General features: G+C 39.9%; 1 protein-coding gene across 1 annotated transcript; it reads left to right on the forward strand.

The window, feature by feature from the left end:
• Nucleotides 1–14,914: 14,914 nt before the first annotated feature.
• Nucleotides 14,915–20,981, forward strand: hapln2 (hyaluronan and proteoglycan link protein 2). Its single transcript, XM_062422065.1, has 5 exons — nucleotides 14,915–15,000; nucleotides 15,803–16,159; nucleotides 17,081–17,197; nucleotides 17,278–17,460; nucleotides 20,686–20,981. Exons 1-5 carry the CDS (start codon nucleotides 14,919–14,921, stop codon nucleotides 20,961–20,963), a joined length of 1,017 nt encoding a protein of 338 aa, XP_062278049.1. The 5' UTR covers nucleotides 14,915–14,918; the 3' UTR covers nucleotides 20,964–20,981.

Raw genomic sequence — 20,981 nt, forward strand, 5'->3', positions numbered from 1 at the left:
TAGATATAAAAAGCTCTCTGACCACAGTACAGACTGGAGTGTGTGCCTCCCCCTCCTTCTCCCACTGTCAGGTTTGATAAGAGATGTCACTCACACCTCTATCGGCGGCGTCCATCACCGGAGACTGCCTTTTCTACAGAGAGGTGAAAGAACTGACAGGAATGTTGTTATGATTTTGGGGAATTCAAACTATTACCACTTGAGACCACAGGCGTCAAAAGAGAAGCCGTGAACTTCTGTAGTGACAGCGAAACACCAGTCTGTCTGCTCAGCATCCTGTCTGTCCAGCTCCCTGTCCGCAAGTCAGTCTGTTGAATGGTCTAAAATGGAAATGCAGCATTATTAATTAATTTGTTGTATTTTTTACAGTTTTACTTCATAATAATATATTAAAACGAAATAATTAAAGGTAAAAACATCAGTCGTGCTAATTCATTATAACTGTGTGTAACTATGTGCTAACTATTGAATTGAATTTATCATTGATTAACCAACTGTGCACTTAACCAGGACCTGAATGGTAATGGACTATACTTAGGCTATGTTTACACGGAAACGATCTGAACAGAAAATACAAAAGTGGCGTTGTGTTCTAACTTTTTATTCCACGTTTAGACAAGCGTTTTTTGGGGGAAATCTGCGTGCATAGGGTGACGCAAAAGTTTGTGGAATTCAATGTTGTATGCACACAACACCACAAAGTCAGCGCGCCTGTGTAGAACCTTCCCTCTACTTCTCTCCCTAGTAGCGCGAAATGGAAAACCAAAACCAAAACATGGCTAAGAAGCAAACAAAAACTGACCATTTTGTCTGGACAGAGGAGGAGGAGTTATTGCTCGTTGAGAGCAGCTTAGCTTCATTTTTTGGGTTGCAGATTAAGCATCGGAACCAGACGGGGAGCTCCGGTCCTCTGAAATGATGCCAACGTGGAAGTAACTTAAAACTGAATTCTATCAAAAGGCCACCAGGGGGCGACCGTTTTGGTGTCAAAAGGACTTCCGTCGCTATACAAGTCAATGGAGAATTCACCAACTTCTCACTTGATTTCTAACCTCAGTAAACGTTTTCAAAATGTGTTTATGGTCTCAATCGCTAGTTTAAAGCCTTCTTCAATGCAGTATGATGTTCATTTGTTAAATTGTGGCCTCCCTGATTTTATATTTGACGATAAAGCAGGGTGTGCATTAGGGCGTGGCTACGTGGTGATTGACAGGTTGATTGGTTCACAGGATCAGGAGGGCGCCTCATGCTCCTCCTGATGCCCATATAAGTAGAATCCGTGTTTTTACTGTTCCCAGCATGCACCGGAAATTTTCAAGATGGCGCTGCTCAGATCCGAAACTATTGGCTTCCGAGCAGCAGTCCACAAACCAATGGGTGACGTCACGGATGTTACGTCCATTATATATACAGTCTATGATCGGAAGGTGTAATTGCTCTCTGCGGACCTGATTAGAAACAGAAACTTGTCAAGATACGGCCATGGCGATTCACAAGATGAACTCGGACTACACTTCTCTCCCCCCTCCTCCGTCATTGTCGGCCAGGTATCAGCAGAAGGATAGGTACGTGGCGTCACATGGAAGAGCGTCTGTCACCTAGGTTACAGCTTCAGACCGCAGAAAAAACTCTGCTGCATTTAAGGCAGACTTTTGCGTTTTTACCCTTTAGACGGGAACGCGACGGTGGAGCGTTTTTAAGATTTCCACTCTGGAGGGCGGTTTCACTTTTTTGCATTTTTAAGCCGTCACCGTCTAAACGAAAGGCACATCCGATAAAATATTTTGTCATTTTCATCCGCGAGCGTTGTCGTGTAAACAGGGCCTTAGATCGTGCTTTTCTAGTCTTTCGAACACTCAAAGCACATTCATACACAAATGGCAGCCGCTACAACGCAGGGTGCCAACCTGCTCATCAGGATGAACTAACATTTATACACACATTCAAACACAGTTGGCACAGCTATTGGGAGCAATTTGGGGTTAGGTGTCTTGCCCAAGGACACAGCGACGTGGACTGGAGGAACTGGAAATCAAACCTTCGATCTTCCGATTGGTGGACGACTGCTCTACCTCCTGATCCACAGCCAAACAGAAGCTAAGAGAAGCTACTTAGAAGCTGAGAGAGGTCACACTGTTGGTTGGTTTTTAAATAACTTATTTCTGTATTAATATCAGCAATGTGGCATGTTTGAAATACAGGTTTTCAATTAAGTTCAAATCCTTCAATTCAAGTGAAATTTACTATAGTTGTGTTGTAATTTTAAATAATCACTTAAGGACAAGAGTTTCATCATTCAAGAGTTTAATCGTGTTCTTGGAACAAACTGATCACGCTCTGTCACTAGATTACGTGACTTCAGAGGAACTTCAGACTTCAAGCTATAAGGTCCAAGACGTGTCCCATCTTGTCTTTTCTCCCGAGACACTCTTGTTCCTCATCACTTCATCTCGGCGGTTAGAGTTACAGGTTCACATAAATCAACAAGCCTTTGAGCCAAACTCAGGTTCAGACACTGAGGCACTTCAAACCTTGGTCAGGTAAAAGGTCCACAGGTGTAGATTCAACCAAGCGCTGTTACTTACTGTACCTGGAAATGTACCTGTATGGTCTTGCAGGAGACGTTGATGGAAAACAAAGTAAGACAGCGACCTCTGACCTTTTAGTTAATTGTGTATCAGTGTGTTGACTGACAGTGTCGGTCCTCTGAAGTCAACCCAATAGAGGAAGTGCTTTTAGAAAACACAGCGGAGGGTTAAACAACAATGGGACCAACATGCAGGTGAAATAAGAAACTGGCAGTAGTGTAAACAAATGAAATCTGAAACACAGAAATAAATAAACTAAAAATGAACAATTTGCTAAAGTTTGTCCCCACATTTAGGCTAATGTGACCTAGCTAACAATTCATTCATTTATATTTTAATAGGCACTAAAAAGAGGAATTTATTAAAACAACCGTACACATTAATAAATTGTCCAATATTAAATAGACGCCATCATAAAACTGAAGAATTTATGCATATATTCAATCATCAGTACATACATGGGAATTAAAAGTAACAGTAAAATAGAGTAGTAAAAGTACACTCAATTCTTTGAATCCTCACTTATTTACTTATTTACACATACTGTTATTTACTGATTATGTTTTGCGGCTCAGAGAAGGCTGTGCTTTCTTTAAGAAAAACAAAAGTTAAAAAAAAAAGATAAGATATGTGCATTGATACTGATGAAACTAAAAGAAATTAAAGGATTTTTGTCACTTCTATTTCTTATCAGTGGGGGGATGAAGTGGGGGGATGAATATGCTTTGATTGGGGGATGTAAAGACTAAGTTGCCATTGTCTTTTTCTTTAGCCTAAATTTCTCTATATTGATGTATATCCTTGATGGACATTAAAGTTACCGCTGTCACTGGAAAGAGGAATTTGTGCTGATTTGAGTTATATTTTACTTTTTAAGTAAATTGAGATGCTTAATAAAAAGGAATTTAGTAATAAGTTTGACATTAAATTTTCAAATAAATCAAAATATTTTGCACTGGTTGTTTCCCAGTTTCATTTTTCCAGTTATTTGGTTGAAAATTACAAATCCATCATGATATGTAATGACAGCTTGCCTTTGCTAACACTTGAACTTTCTGATGGTGCACATTCATGATCAAACACCACTGAAATTTTCAAGAGCACCAGTTACTGTAACGAATAGAAACGAAGGCCAAAAAAGACTATTTAAAAAAAGACCAAAGTTGTATCCTTTAAATATCAAATGTTTATTTCCTTATAACAATTAGACTGTGTCATCTATCCATGCAGTCCTGAAAGTTTATTTGAAAGTATTTCCTAATCTTCAGACTACACTGTGTGACTGACTGGTCTGATTACAGGGTCTACAGAGAAATGCCAAGAGTCGCTGTCATTCCTGAGCTTACTCAGCTGAATAAACTCGTGGCAGACACCTGAAGTCTTGTGCGAGTCTCGTGCTAGCAAAAAACACAAAGCGTCCCTGTCCTTATGACATCCATGTCAGATTGCAGATACTGTTTAACAATTCTTCAAATACTTTCAATTCCACCGTAAATGTCGCAATACATTTGACTCTGTGTATGTCATTGTTTAGTATCAGTGACACCAAGCTAAAAGTTTGTGATCATTTCTCTGATTAAATAGTAAAATAATTATTACAAGTTCCAATTTCCAATAAATCTCCTGTAAATATTTTTCCAATAACCCTGCTGTTTTTATTTGGTCATTCCAGCCCATAATTTGTGCACAAAAATGAACACAACATGTCATGAATCAGTTTTTAAACACCTTTAAAAAGCAACTTGCAGGTTGGCAACCCTAGTGAATTAATTAGGGGAAATGAATGACGTCATTTTGTAAGACTGTTTTCATATAATGCTCAAATAGAGGACTTGATGTCACATATGGACGATCTATGCCAAGGTTAACACGTAAACGAGTGAAAAAGGGCTTCCCAGAAAGGCTTCCTTTCATCTGAGCTGAAATGTACATCTACATTAATTTGATGGTCCATCAATCAATTTTCCTAGCCTGGCTAACGTCCGACCCTACCACAATTGAGGTAGGGTCTGGCGAGTAGCCGTTCATTTCCTCGTATTTGAGGTGGGATCAACGAATGTCGATCAAATGCTTCTGTACGCTAATGGACAAACTTACAGCCAATCATATCAATGATACACAATGACATATTCAGAGCCTGTAGCAGCGCAAACACATCATTTTTATGAAGGGAAAATCATGTAGAGCAAGTTTTTGTTTTATTTTCAAAGTGAACTTGCCTTCCAATTTATTTAGCACACAATCTACTGCTGCTTCAAACAGTTGCTGCACCTCCGTGGCCGCCATGCTGGATGTAAACAGAGTCGCTCTACGGTCATCATCGTGTTGGGCCCGCCTCCCCGTTCTGTGAAGACAGCATGGGTTTACCCAGGCTACAATTTTTCCAGCTCTTACTGGAGGATCCCAAGATGTTCCCAGGTCAGAAGAGATACATAGTCCCTCCAGCGTCTGACTCTGGGTCTTCTACTATTTGGATGTGCCAATATGTCATATGTGTGAATATGATGGTTCACAATCTTATAATTTTGAGGTTTAAAAAACGGAGACATTGATTTGTGGTGTGAGGAGAACCAGTGGAGAACTGGACAGGTGTCTTGGTGAGTGACTAGTGTTAGTTAACAGTATCTAACGCTGTTTCGTTTCATTTCACAATGTTGGAACGTTTGCTATCACATATCTGGCAGAACCAAAACTAGCACTGTATTTTTGGTAAGATATCATTTGGCACACGTTGCTGCCACAGTAGGTTCCCTCAGCAGACAGACGGATAGTTCAATTATCCCTTTTATTGGGTGGACTGCACGAAATAACACCAAGAGGAGATACAGTTCCTGGTGTTCACGAATTTTCTTACAAAGAGTCTTCTGCTCCAAATCCTGCAGTTCTTTCCTCAGATGCTCCTTCTGCCCAGCTCTCACTCAGTCCAGCCATTGCTACAGAGAAACAGGACAGCTTGATTAGTCAACTCAGCCCAGCTGTGCCAATCAACTCACCTGCTGCTGCTCCTGCTGAGCCAGCTCTGCCTGTCTCTCCTACAGCTGACTGTCCAAACCACGCCCGCCTCCATAATCATATTTTCAATAGAAATAACACAACACTGCACACAACAGGCAAAGTTTAGCTTAAACTGAAGTTTATCCACATATCTCCGATCAAAATCAAAACAGAACTGCATAAAATTTAAGCAGCTTAGTTAGATTAGATTGTCTATGGTTGAACAACTTTTAGTGTTTCATTTACATTGGATTAAGTCACACACAGCTAACTGATAGCAGCCAAAGCTAGTCAGTGTTTTTCTTTTCATAAGCACACTAACTAGCTACAGTTTTGAGGTACTTCTGATGTCTTACTTGAGTTTTTTCCTTTTTGTGCTACTTTAAAGATCCTTTGAACTAATTTTCTAAACTCAACACTATAGTTACAATTGTAGCCATGACAACAAAGGTGGCCTAACTTTAAGGAAGTAGTAACTTTAACCCACACCATATATTTCTCTGTCCTTAACAAAGTAATCCATTTAACCCAAACTGTGATCTTTCCCTAAATGTAACCAGACCTTAACAGCGGTGTCACATCATTATTGTTAACCCTTGCATATTGTTCAGGTTCAAATTTGACCCGTTCTTTACATTTGAGAGCTGTTAAAACACCATAAACACATTTATTTTAGCCGGACTTTTCTTAATGTGACCCACAGTATACAAAAATGGGAATAAATTGTATCTTTTTATATTTTTTGTACAGCATTTTTATATATGCAAGTGCACAAAATTGACCTGTGTTTATTAAAAAATTAGTCTGAATGTCTATTTTTTCAGTACACTCTACATTTATTAATGTCTGATAGGGTAAATATAAATGTGAATTGGTGTAGACTATCAGGAGTCAGAATATGAACATTATGTAAGGGTTAAACAGTGGTGTGTGACCGTTTTGGAAAGCACAGACAAATGATGCTCTCCTGCAGATTACTGCTGACTAGAAAAAACTCCTATAGTCAAACGACATTTTTGATCATTTAATTTGGAGGATTTCTTTAGATTAAACTGCCCTATATGACAATAAATAGGCAGGTAAAATATCAAAGTCCTTCTTACAAACATCTTACATAAAATATCTGCAGTGCATACCACAGATTTCTTTTTTTGGTCATGGAAGTGGGTGTTTCTTGTCAGTCCATCAGTACAACCGGCTGTCTCCTGGGCCCCACTGATAACACAATCTCCCAATCGGACCAGGCTGACAGGGGCATCTATAGTAACACCATGGAGGCTACAAGAGGCCTGGCACCAGATGAGAAGAGATAAACTCAAGACCAAACTTGCCTGTTATGAAACACTGGGATAACATACATTAGGAAGCTTTACAGGTACTTCACACTTAAGTTGCTGATGTACAGTAGGACTATTATACTCCGGGTGCTTTTTGGGGGGTACCTGCACGGTCAATTCATAGGGAGTATGTGAGCAATGCAAAAACATACGTCAAGCAAGTCATGTGGATTCATGACATTTTCTAAAGAGACAGTGAAGAAATATCTGCAAAATGCACCAAGATCACATATTTTAGTGTCAAAACTGGTTCAGGAATGATTTGTTATACTAATTTGTTTTATGCACTTTCAATGTGTTTTATATGCACTGTCAACATATATTATTAGGATGATAATAATGATGGCTGAAATAAGTGAAGTACTCTGGGTGGAAAAACTGAATTATTTCAACCATCCAGCAGAATTACAGTTTACAATATGTGGCAAAGAAAAAAGTCACATTAACCCTTAAACAGGCAGGAGCGGAAAATAATGTAAAAAACATAATTTGACATTACTAGTTATCTCATTTGCACCTAAAGTAAAACATTTCTATGAATATTTTTAATATATTTAGGATTTTATTAATTGTATCTCCACCAGGATACCTTTCCCCTATAAAGGTATACAAATGGTCATGATGGTAAACAACTGAATGCTTTATTTGATTAAGATAAGTGATACATTATTGCTTTTTCTTGTCATTAATATCACACATATTAGTTTCTACACTGAGTTTTGTCATTTCTATCAAAGTAAAGGCCTACCACAAGCTTCGATTCTACGAATTCAAGGCACATTCATTTGAACAACCACCTTAACTAATCATGCTCCTAACAGGGTGTTAAAGAGTCTGTATCTCCTGGTGCACATTGACTGTTTAAAATCTGATTTATGGGATAAACAGCTCATTAAGGTGGAGATTTCTGCTGAGATATTAGTCTATCTGAATGTGTACAGCAGTAATCACATCCTTTCTAGAAGGATGTAAAAAGGAAACCTTGTTGTTAGAGAAGACTTGCAGGTACTGTGCATATCCACTCTCGCTGTTACTGTCTTCGCGCTTGTCTTGTTCTTGGAGGTTTTGTGATGTGGCGCTTGGTGGAGAAAAGAGCTCCAGGGTAAATAGAGTGAGACAGGTATGGGAATGTTGACTTATCTCTCTCCAGTCTCTACTCTCAGATCTATATCTACCTGTGGGACTATCACATGGGGCATCTACGTGTTACAAAACTAACTCTACTGGTAAGTGAATGGTTGAAGAGCCTCCAGCTCATCTGTAAAACGCTCCACGTTAAGGACATCAGGTCAAATACTCTCCTGTTTTTGTTTGGATGTGTTTAATTCAGTAATAATGCTATAATAATTATAATTGTATGCTTAAATATAAAGTTGAACAATGTTAAAGGGCTATGGGCTGTGAGCAGTTTCCTTGAAGCACTAATCAGACATTTCATAACACCTGGCAGGGCAGAGTATCTGAGCAGCCAATCAGAGAAGAGCTTGCACATCTGCTGTGAGACTGAATCACATGTCACACAACTATCAGTGTACCATGAAAATGTGATATCAACTTTCTTTTTAAATAAAGGAGAGAGTCACATGACACATTGCTCTGATTGGACAATCTCATTGACAACCATCAGTACACTGTCACTAACAGATGGAGAGTCACATGATGTGTGTTAAAAGGCACAAAATGTGTCAGTGAAACATTTAAAAGGTTTAAAAACTGATTTGAGTGACAACTATCAGCATACCATTAAAATATGACACCATCCCCACTCCATAAAAACACAACTTTTGATTTAAAGCAGGGGTAAAGGGGTTAAAGTTTTCAGAATGAGGTTAAATAAAACACATTTAAAGTCATCTGTGTAAATCATGCAGTTTTTTTCTTTTTTGGGTTGGGCATGATTTTAAGGTGAACACTGTCTACATCAAATTATGTTTACTAAACGGCATTGTCTAATATATTTTGGAAGAAATGTTAATTGGATCTGGATTCTGTTCACTGGCAATTATTTTCCAGTCCATGTGCATGTATGTATGTATGTAATAGTGTAATACATTTCTATTTCAGCTTTAAAAAGGAGCATTTTAGTGACAAATTTACAGTTTTGGTTCATTTGCACTGCTTTTATCAATAACATGTCTTTCTTTTTTAGCAAAGGACTTCAAGTTCAAGTTTATTTAATTGTCATTGGAACCATATTCTTATAAAAATACACAGAATGAGGCAGAATGAGATGACAATGCACACAGGACCAGATAATATGTTATAATATGATCAATAAATAAAATAAAACATAGGAAACCAAAATAAATCAGGTGGCCAGAAACATAACTCAAAATTAATATAGGAAACAGTTCAATAACAGAAACTGGACAGTAAATAAATGATTTCTTCTTAAATATGTGCAGATGTGCAATGTTTTCTTTTTCAGGTCTGCATAAGTTACCCAGCATTCATAGTATGAATGGTCTCCCTAATACGACTGATGAAAGAGTCACAAAGGAGGCTTTTATTTAAGTTATTCAAGAAACACAAAGAACTGCACTGTAGTCTGGATAACAGTCTTAATCACACAACATAATCTTATACACCTACAGTATCTGCTCCCATGTTGTTTTAAAAATACATTACAATCAGGAAAGGAATGCAAACTAGCCTCTTTTTGTTGTTACAAGTCCATTGTTTGCTGCATTACAAAAGGTTCAAAAAGGTCTAGTCCAGGATCATTTAGACCCCCCTAGCTTAACATGTTCAAGGTATGCAAAGATAACAAAAATACCCGCATTTACCTGCATGAATAGCAGGGGGATACAGGTAACCCCCGGTCAGACGGAGGCGCCCCTCTGAGCTGTCAGAACATTCATCTTGCTAAACTATGAAGAGGGCAAATCTGTCACTACGCTCAAAAACTGCCATTCTGAGAACAGGCTTCAGGAGAAGGGGCACCTGTCAGAGTGTTTATAGCGTGTCTTCACAGGGGGAAGGGGAACGTTTCAGCTAGAAAGTCAGAAAGTACATAGTTTTTCCCATAAGACCGCCTCCATGACCCCGCCACTTGTCACACCTTTCATCAACAGAGTCACACACCGGTGCACCACGCAAACTGATACGCCTTCAGGGCTGCAGGCAGGCCCAACCTGCTCTCATATCAGACTTGCTCATCTGCTGCACTTGGATTGGAGGGACAGTCAGTCATTCTTTGCAGCAAATTATGAAAAATGTCTCTAAATGGCGGCCAAAAATTAGGCTGGGTTGTGCTGCAGCATTATGGTTTCTGAGAGCATTTTCAGTTTTAGCAAAACAACCAAAACAACTAACTTTCAAGAGACTGGTCCCTCTAGTGGTCATAGGAATTATGACTCTTTTCTGTCATGTCACGAATTGGCACATGCATGTTTAAGTCTCACAAAACCAAAGTTATTTACATAAATAAAACAAAACTACATGTTAAATCTGTAGAATCAGTGGTGTACGGAAGTGCATGGATGTGGGAATATGTTGCATGCTAGAAAACAACAACCAAATGAAGCAAACAAAGAAAAAGGGTGCTGCTGCTGGAAGACAGAGAGACTGAGCAAGCCAGCTGTTATAAAGGCGGCTGAACCCAAAGCCCTGGTGAACTGCTTCGGCCTGATGACCTGGCTCTACTCGATTAATTCCTGGAAGGAGGAGAAAAAACAACAAACCACCCAGGCAGAGCAATAACAAGAGTGGTCATCACTGTCAGGAGTGAAGGGGAATTTGTTTTAGAGCCACAGAGGGAGGAGGTCATAGTGGATGAATGCGACAACAAAACCGCCAAGCTTTAACACCAGACGGCTGTTTGTGGATCGATTAACTGACTAATCATTGCAGCTGTGAAATTTCTAGTCTATGTAAGGTTGTTTTTTCCTGAAGTTCCTGAAACCTTGCAGAGCACCAAGAATAAAACAGTCAATCAAATGGAACCGAAGTGTCAAAGCAGAGTACTGTGAAGCTGAGTGTTTTTACCTGCAGGCTGGTATTAGTTACTGTGCTTCGACAGCTGCAGAGAGAAAGAGGTACAGTCGAGGAAATCAGTCAAACGAGGAGACTGAGTGACAAGAAGACGTTGCTAGTGTGCTGGAATAAAAGAAGAAAAAAAAGAAAGTACACTATCAGCTAAAGAGGATCCTGCATTATTATCTGCAATTGTAGTCTTACTTTGTTGTAGAACTAAGGGTAAAATCATCTGTAAGAGTTCATATAGGCTTCTTTGTCTTTTAACATATTAAGACCATGTTGGAAATAAGTGTCTTCACTTAAATATGTTAACCCATAAATAAATCATATCAATATAGAGTTTGATTGATTGATAGATTCATACTTTATTAATCCCACTGGGGAAATTCAGGTATCTTGCAGCTCACAGTCCATACTTACCAGGCGGGGAGTTCCGGTCCTCTGAAATGATGCCAACGAGGAAGTAACTTAAAACTGCATTCTATCAAAAGGCCACCAGGGGGCGACCGTTTTGGTGTCAAAAGGACTTCCGTCTCTATACAAGTCAATGGAGAATTCACCAACTTCTCACTTGATTTCTAACCTCAGTAAACGTTTTCAAAATGTGTTTATGGTCTCAATCGCTAGTTTAAAGCCTTCTTCAATGCAGTATGATGTTCATTTGTGAAATTTTGGCCTCCCTGATTTTATATTTGATGATAAAGCAGGGTATGCATTAGGGCGTGGCTACGTGGTGATTGATAGGTTGATTGGTTCACAGGTTCAGGGCGCCTCATGCCGATCCTGAATCCCATATAAGTAGAATCTGTGTTTTTATTCTCCCCTGCATGCACCTGAAATTTTCAAGATGGCGCTGCTCAGATCCGATACTATTGGCTTCCAAGCAGCAGTCCACAAACCAATGGGTGATGTCACGGATGTTACGTCCATTTCTTATATACAGTCTATGATACATACACACATTCATAAATACACATAGATACATACACAGTGATACACGACAAAAGACAAACAGATAATAACCAACCACTGGGTTAAAATGGTAAAAAGCATTTATGATAAATAATGTGTGTAGTGCAATAGAATAAATAATAAAAGTCCATGTTAAAGTGCCCAGTGCCTGAGTGGGGAAGAAGGAGTGGGGGATGCAATGGGCCCCAGTCAGGAGCCCCTGCCCTCAACTGAGGCATTAAACAGTCTAATTGTTGTTGGGACGAAGGACCTCCTGAAGCGCTCAGTCCGTGAGCGTAGCGAGATGAACTGCCAACTGCGACTGCTGCTCTGTACCACTAGGGTGTGGTGGAGGGGGTGGTTGGCATTGTCCATGATAGCCAGTAGCTTGTTCTGCATCTGTCTGTCCACCACAATCTCCAGACGGTCAAGACTCCTCCCCAGTACTGAGCCAGCCTTCTTGACCAGTTTGTCCAGCCACCTGGTGTCCCTCTCTGGTGTGAGAGTTTATAAAAATAAGAATAGTTTTATTATCTTTGTATATATTGTGATGCATACTCCTAAATTTGTGATAAATCAAATCACCACAAACTGACACAAATTAAGTATTATTCCAGCACTGAAGCGACAGGGCACACAGGTAATAGGTGTATGTAGGAGAAGAGTCAGTTAATCCGACTGTGAGCTGATGGCATCACAATATAAGATTTTCACTTATTTTTACTCTCTGTCAGATCTTACATGTAAAATCATTATAGGATACATGTGTGTAGAATAAATAATTACCACAACATTCATTACAATGAGTTGCTGTTTATTGGCAGTACCCAGCACATCTCTAAAGGTTACGTATCGTACAGCAGAGGGCAATGTTCATGCTGCTCATCCTCCAAAACTGGTGCTGATGATGGAGAGAGGTGAAGAGAAGGATAGAGGGAAACGTGTTGATAAATGACTGTAAGCGTATTAAGTAATGTAACCTCTGGCATTCAGAGGAGATAGAGTGAAAGAGACAAAGAAAGAGAAAACAACATGAGGTTGGATAGAATGGGAAATTGAACAGGAAGGAGGATGAGTAAAAGGATCCTAAAGACACAATATTTGCCAAAAAAGAGGGCTGAGCTGAGCTGAGTAGGACAGACTTGCCAAAACTAGACAAGACGGAAAGGAGAGAATAGAAAACCAAGATTTAAATACCAACTGAACTAAGGAGCCGTTGGGGAACAGGTGACTAGACAAGAGCAGACTGGGAGGTCACTGAGAGCAAGGCAGGGCTGATGAGACTGATACAGGACAGGTGTGAAGGTTGGGGTAAACACTCTGAGGGCTGGGCAGGGCTAACGAACCTGATGCAGGGCAGGTGTGGACGGAAAAATGAAAAACACAAAGCAAACGCCAAGAAAACACACTTGTACGTTGTATGTTGTGTCATTCATAACATGCTATGTGTAAAAAAAACTTTAATGGGTACTGTAAAGAGTGGAGGCCGAGGAAATAGATAGATAGATAGATAGATAGATAGATAGATAGATAGATAGATAGATAGATAGATAGATAGATAGATAGATAGATAGATAGATAGATAGATAGATAGATAGATAGATAGATAGATAGATAGATAGATAGATAGATAGATCTTTGCAGGGACAGTTGGCTGTTGTCACCTAGAGGTGTTTGGGTGAATACTAATTGGAGGGTAAGAAAGAGTCCCATTGATGACCGAGCACAATGGAGAAGCAACACAAGCAAAAACAGAAGAATCCCATTATTTCATCTTTTTTCCACATTGGGACGGTGTTTGTGTGACCGCCGCCTGCTGTCACTGCGTGGAGACCGTGGCTCTCACAATGCGGCCCTTGTGCCTCGGGGGCCACGAGCGGCAGAGGAAACTAGAGCCGAGACACAGCTTCCTCTCCCACTGCCCCCAGAGCTCTGTGGGCAATATCAAAGATGGCTGAATGCACACTATAGTCCTCTTTGGCAACAGCCTTCTGGGAAAGGTTAGAATACACAGGAAGGCTTGTTGTCCGTAGGGTTCAACGATGCCTCATCACTGTCTGCGCTGTATGATACAATATGCTGTTTGACAGTAGGAGCCAATATAGTAGCAGGCAGGAAAATTTGACTTTTTTTATTGATGAGGTCAGAAATACTGCTGCATTAAAAAAACATCACTGCCACATAGATATATATATATATATATATATATATATATATATATATATATATATATATAAAATCACACTTTGCAAAACTTCCAAAATCTGTAAAACCAATTGAAGGAAAAAATCTTTAGGTGCTCCAATATTAAACGGCCTCTATTTTTATTATAACTTCACTTCATGGTTTGTGTGTGTAGGCCTATACAGCACTTTTTTATATTAAAAAGGGTTATCAGTTCATTATCCTGGACAGAGTCTTTCAAGCACCCTGGCAAGCTATATATAATATGTGTGTGAACTGAAAATGTGTCAAATACCTCTCTCAGCTCTGGTTTAATGTTGTCTGATGTTCAATAAACAGAAAGAGGGAAGAATTCAAAAGGAAACAAGAGACAATGACTGAATGTCAGAACTTCATGTGGTCGTTAACATCTGGAGACGAGAGGACAACAACTCTGTTTACACACTGTTTACCACAGACTGGGCCATATGACCACAGTGGGGGGGGGGAGTGACAGAGCGAGAGAGATGAACTGGGTATGACAGCTGAACATTCAGGGCTCGGAGAGAGGAGCTCACTGAGATAAACACTAGCTCCGACTTCCAAAAGTTATGACTTATCCAGGATTTTTTACAATCTGACACTTTGAGAGCATCGTCGTCATGTGCGACAACGTGGGAGGGTGATCGAACATCTGCATCTTCTCAACTTCAACAGGTTCGGATCGTTGCTTTTCTTCCATTGACTTAGTACATTTCAGATTAAAGGTAAATAGTCACCTGTAGGTAGGATTTGGCATGTGATAAATGGTGATAAATTGGTTTTGTGCACCCAAAGACTGAATCTTAGTAAGACCTGTACTGTTTTCTTATGAATTGTAGGAGCTGGAAGAGTGACTCCCTTCATAATGAACTGTGCTGTGATTATTCTATTAACAACAAGCTGCTTCACCTGGTGGTCTTCAGCTTTTTATACCCCCACCAGAGCAGGTATATTCTTAATACTGAATGTGATTAATGAGGTGTTTGTTATTTTCTAAAACTGACAATCCAACATGCATGCCCACTTCATTTTTCAACTCCTTCTGTCACAATTTGACTATAACATAAACACTGTGAAGGCCTTCATTTGTACGATTTATCGGATCGAGACCCGTGCTGGGCAGTAACACAAGACTTTTTTGATGCATTACAGTAATGTGATTTCACTAGTCAGGAGTATAAGGGGTTACAATTTGAAGTTAAGTGATGCTCAGTTGGACAGTCGGACTTGTTTGCCGATACCATCAATTTGATGAAGCGTTGTTATCAGTTTGGTCTCGTCCACCACCTGTTAGCTGCAGTGTTGCCAACTTAGCAACTATCATGAAGGATTTGGTGACTTTTAAGACACCTTTAGCCACAAATAAGTTTTTTCCTAAAAAGCACCATGTCACATATCTAATTACTTTCTGGTTAGAGCTTAGTCACCAATATTTCTCAGTGAACAAGTGCTAATCGTGGCTGTTTCTTCTGTACTGACTGCCCAGCCCATAATCCTTTAATAATGTGATATCACTGGGTGTGTTTGAGGGTTTTAAAGGGAAGTTTGGAATTACTTTTTTTACATTTTGATTGTTTTTATTTTCTATATATCAGATATGACTAAATTTGTACATATGAAATATATCTTCTTTCTTCTAATAATAATGACTTTGCATTACCCCGTATTATAATGTCAGCATTCAGTCTAAATAATGACAGACAGGATGTGACAATGATGAGTATTGACACCTACTGGTTTCACCCACAGCAACCAAGAAGCTGAAGTATCTCTTCGATCCGCCTGTTTACGCCGAAGTTGTCGGCCGAAGGGGTGAAAATGTCACCTTGCCGTGTATCCTGAAAGCCAAACCCAGCCATTACAGAATCAAATGGACAAAGCTGGAGCCCGGACATGCAGGGCCGGAGAACATTATCATGATATCAACCGCACATTCCTCCAAGCCATATGGCCGTCTTGGACCACGGGCGTCTCTCCGCAATGCTCACAGCATCGATGCCTCCCTGCAGCTCAGCCTTCTTGAGCTGGATGATAATGGTGTATATCGCTGCGAGCTTGTGAACGGCATTGAGGATGAAAATGTTGTCATTACTTTGACGATTGATGGTAATAAACGATAAGGAGCTCAGTGTTTACTGAAAATGAAATGAAAGAATGCCTTCCTACCTTGTGTGGAGGCTATTTTTGTACATCCCTGGTGCAGCAGCTAAAGAACATTAATTCAATCTGACATATGCAGCTGGAAATTTAAAATGTTGAGATCAGCAACAATTAGTCGATTAATCAATTAGTCATTGGACAGAAAATTAGCTGGCAGCTAATTTTATATCAAATTATTGTTTTAGTCAATTATCAAGCAAAAATGTCACCAATTTGCTAGTTACAGCTTCTAAAATGTGAGGATCTGGGCTTTTCTGATACATGATGATACATGATGGTAAACTTAATTTATTTGGATTTTGTCACTGTTGACAAAACAAGACATTTGAAGATGTCACCATGGTCTCTGAGAAATTATGAGGGGCATTTTTTTTTTACCATTTTATAGACAAATCCATTAATTGGAGAAAATAAATGATCATGAAAATAATCCTTAAATGCGGCCCTGGAGATGTTCCTACACCTACAATGGATCATTCAGTAGTAGAACCTTTATTGTCATCATATTGAGGGTCAGACAACAATATAACCAAATTCAGATGGCACTCTCTGAGGCATAAACACTTTTAAAACGACTCAAAACAATTTAAGACATAAATAAGACATTAATAATCTATAAGCGTTTAAAGTGCAATATGCAATATAAAAAAGTGCAAACACAGCAAACAGCAGCAATGCTTGTTGTAACAGTAGGCCATATGTAAACAACTGAAACAATTTTAAGGCACATGGGTTATATTTTTACTTTAATTTACTGAATGCATGGGAGTGGTTGGAATATTATGGCCTTTGATGGAAGTTGGATTTTTACAGGACACCGTATAATTGTAAAAACATAAATACTGACAAGATGGCTTCTACTTTTAGGTGTGGTGTTCCCCTATCAGAGTAAAAAAGGGCGTTACCAATTCACTTTCCATGAGGCTAAGGAGGCTTGTGCTGAGCAGGACAGCACATTAGCCACATACGACCAGCTGTACAGAGGTACGTGTTTATTCACAACCAAGCAGTATATTCTCTACAGTGATACCAGCTCTCTTACATCAACCTGTTTTCTCCTTCAGCCTGGACGGAGGGATTGGACTGGTGTAATGCAGGTTGGCTCCACGATGGAACTGTTCGTTACCCAATTATTCATCCTCGACCTGCCTGTAGAGGAGACTTACAGCCGGGCGTTCGCAGTTACGGACCGAAAGATAAGAATCTCGATCGATTTGATGCTTTCTGCTTCACCTCAGTAACATCTGGTACGTTTTGAGTTGCTTTGCTTGTACATCAGATTCTTATCAGACAGGTTTTCTCTGGTTTCCCAAGTTTGAAAAGGAAAAGCAAAAATCAATAAAGATCATGAATACAAATACATATAACAATTAAATTCCCCTGAAATCCTTTCTAATCTCTTGTCACTTTGGCTTTCCAGTGACAGAGAACTGCAACTAAGCTGCAATGTTCTGTCTCTGCATGTAGTATTTATTTTTTGAGGGATTTCTTTTTTGTCTTTGTTCAGTTGTAAAAAGTTCTCTGGCATCCATAGATTAATATCGTCAATACGTGACTTAGGGAATGCGATAGGATAGGATCTAGGTCCTCAAGAGATAGGGATAGGGATTGGTAAAGTTGTGAATCATCTGCATAATTATGGTAGATTATTTCCTGTTTCTGTATAACATTTGCGATGGGAGCACATAGAGATTAAATAGTAGTGTTCCAAGAATTGAACCTTGGGGTACTCCACACATAATACTCACTCGAGGCAAAGTCTCCAATGGAAACAAAGAACTGCCTGCGCTGTATGTAGTAGTGCTGGTTCTGAACCAGTTTAGCACCAATTTTTCTAACCGCCTCCAGTAAAATATTGTGGTGAACAGTATCGAAAGTGGCGCTCTAAATGCAGCACAAACAGACTCAGAAACTCTTTTGTACCCCGAGGCATCAGACTGTACAACTCCAATGGTAGAGTCATAAGGTCATAAGTTCTGTCCATGAATGGTTTATTCTTAATTTGCACTTTTTAAACCAGCACCAGTACAATGTTTTTTTTTTTTTTTTTAAATATTCACTTTATTAGATCATGTGATTTTATAATAGATTTTAGTATCATTATTTACTTTTAGACATTGCATATGGTTTTTATCTTGCTATTGGTTTTATTTACTCTTACACCTCTTGTCTTTTTACTGTCTGTTGTTTGTTGCTTTATTACTTTCATGCTTACATTGAGCTGCTGGTAACCTGAATTTCCCATTGGGATCTATCCATCTATCCATCTATCCAAAGAACTATCTAACTAACTAACTGACTGAGACCCAGGAGCACAAGAACAGATATTTTATTATACCAATCGTGCTCCTGAAGAGCTATTACTCTTCATGTTTTAGTTATCTCCCCACTTTAACACACCTGATTCTAATAATTAGCTCTTTATCAAGTAGCTGAAGCTTGTCAAGGGCTTGATAAAGAGTTAATTATTAGAATCAGGTGTGTTAGAGAGGAGAGATACCCAAAACATGGAGGGTAATAGCTCTCCAGGAGCAGGGTTGGTAACCGCTGTAAAGTTCTGTTTCTGTGCTATGGTGAGATTGAAAAGTGTGTCTAGAAGGCTGTTTGATGTAAGATCGTTGTTAAACTGAGAATAAACAGTTTGCTGAGGAATGGTAAATTAGAGATGGGCATATAGTTAGCAGTAACTGTCACATCAAGGTTGCTCCTCTTCAGAAGTGGTTTAACGAGAGCTGTTTTAAGTGCTGCTGGAAATACACCTGCCTGAAGCAGTTAATCATTTCTAGTACCTCAGGTGCTAAGCAATTAAAAACAGTTTAACAGGAATGTGGTAGGGAAAGGGTCCAAGCAGCAGGAGGACCTGAACTGCCAAACAATATTGTCAAGTTGTTTTTAGGTCTAGGGGGTCAGTTTAAGACATAGGACAAGTAATATTCCTGGAAAACTGGAAGGTAGGTTTATTTCTGGATCTTGAGACATTAATGGTCTGTCTGATGGCAATAAAACAAGATGTGTTGTTATTGAAGAATGTATCGAATTGCTCACATTTTTTAGTGGACTGCATTTTCCCAAGTTGTCACATGGTGTGGAAGGTGCTGTTAATGTCAATGGAGCAGCACTGTTTATTGTCGTGTGAAGAGAAAGATGTCACTTTTGAGGCTTTTCCATTATACAGTTTTAGCACTACTCGACTCGACTCTACTTGTTTATTTTTCTTTTCCATCAGGGATAGTACCTGGTACCTGGTGCTTTTTTTGGCATCTGCTCTGGCGAGGTTCCAAGCGAGCCGAGCCGATACTAAAATGTGACGTCAACAGACTGCTGACCACTGATTGGTCAGAGAGTGTTGTCTATGGAAGAGTCATGAGGGCGACATCCGACACAAGAATCAAACCCGCAATTTTTAAATACTGGCAACAGTGTTACAGCGATTTGTTTCACGCGAGTTAGCATACATGGCTGTTGTGTGCAAAACCACACCGAGCAGCAAGTACACTATCGCCTCCATGTCCTCCATTGTCAGTTTCGCGCAGCTGTGCTATGACGACCCCGCTCTCGTTGTGGACTATGAAGTAATGGAAAACGACCTGCCTGGTACCAAAACCAAGTAGAGTCAAGTCGAGTTGAGCCCAGGCGGGGAGTTCTGGTCCTCTGAAATGAGGCCAACGCGGAAGTAACTTAAACTGCATTCTATGAAAAGGCCACCAGGGGGCGACCGTTTTGGTGTCAAAAGGACTTCCGTCTCTATACAAGTCAATGGAGAATTCACCAACTTCTCACTTGATTTCTAAATGTGTTTATGGTCTCAATCGCTAGTTTAAAGCCTTCTTCAATGCAGTATGATGTTCATTTGTGAAATTTTGGCCTCCCTGATTTTATATTTGACGATAAAGCAGGGTATGCATTAGGGCGTGGCTGCGTCGTGATTGACAGGTTGATTGGTTCACAGGTTCAGGAGGGCGCCTCATGCTCCTCCTGATGCCCATATAAGTAGAATCTGTGTTTTTATTTTTCCCAGCATCCACCTGAAATTTTCAAGATGCTGCCCAGATCTGAAACTATTGGCCTCCGAGCAGCAGTCCACAAACCAATGGGTGACGTCACGGATGTTACGTCCATTTCTTATATACAGTCTATGGTTGAGCCGAGTAGTGCTATAACTGTATAATGGAAAAGCCCCATTTATTCCACAGTGATTTTGTAGTCTCAGCTCTTTAGGGCAGACAGCTGGTTGTCAAAGGATGCAGGACAATAACGTCAAGAAGAGGTGTAACAGTAGAAAAAAATACCTCACTTTTTCTGTCACTGGAAACATTAACTGCTGTCAGAATTGACAAATGAGTTTAAAACTTGTTAAACAAAGGATTTATACCACTAATCCCACTTTGAACATAATCACAGGTTGTGTTTGAATGATGACAAGCCACTAGATTTATCTCTGGATGTGTTTCTATAAATCTCTCCTCTCACAGGCTCTGTGTTCTACATATCAGGATCTTTCTCCCTCGAGCAGGCAGAACACGCCTGTAAGCGTCAGGTAGCTGAGCTTGCGTTGGTCGGCCAGCTTTACTCCGCCTGGCACTTCCAAAACTACGACCAGTGTGACGGTGGATGGCTGAAGGACGGCAGCGTACGATTTCCCATCCATAACCCCAGGGAGCGCTGCGGAGGCATCCCCGAAGCAGGAGTGCGCTCATTTGGATTCCCTAACAAGTCGACGCATCTGTACGGAGCCTATTGCTATAGGTAGCCTCAAAATACAAACATA

Source organism: Scomber scombrus, chromosome 7 (genome assembly GCF_963691925.1).
Source record: "Scomber scombrus chromosome 7, fScoSco1.1, whole genome shotgun sequence".
NCBI lineage: Eukaryota > Metazoa > Chordata > Actinopteri > Scombriformes > Scombridae > Scomber > Scomber scombrus.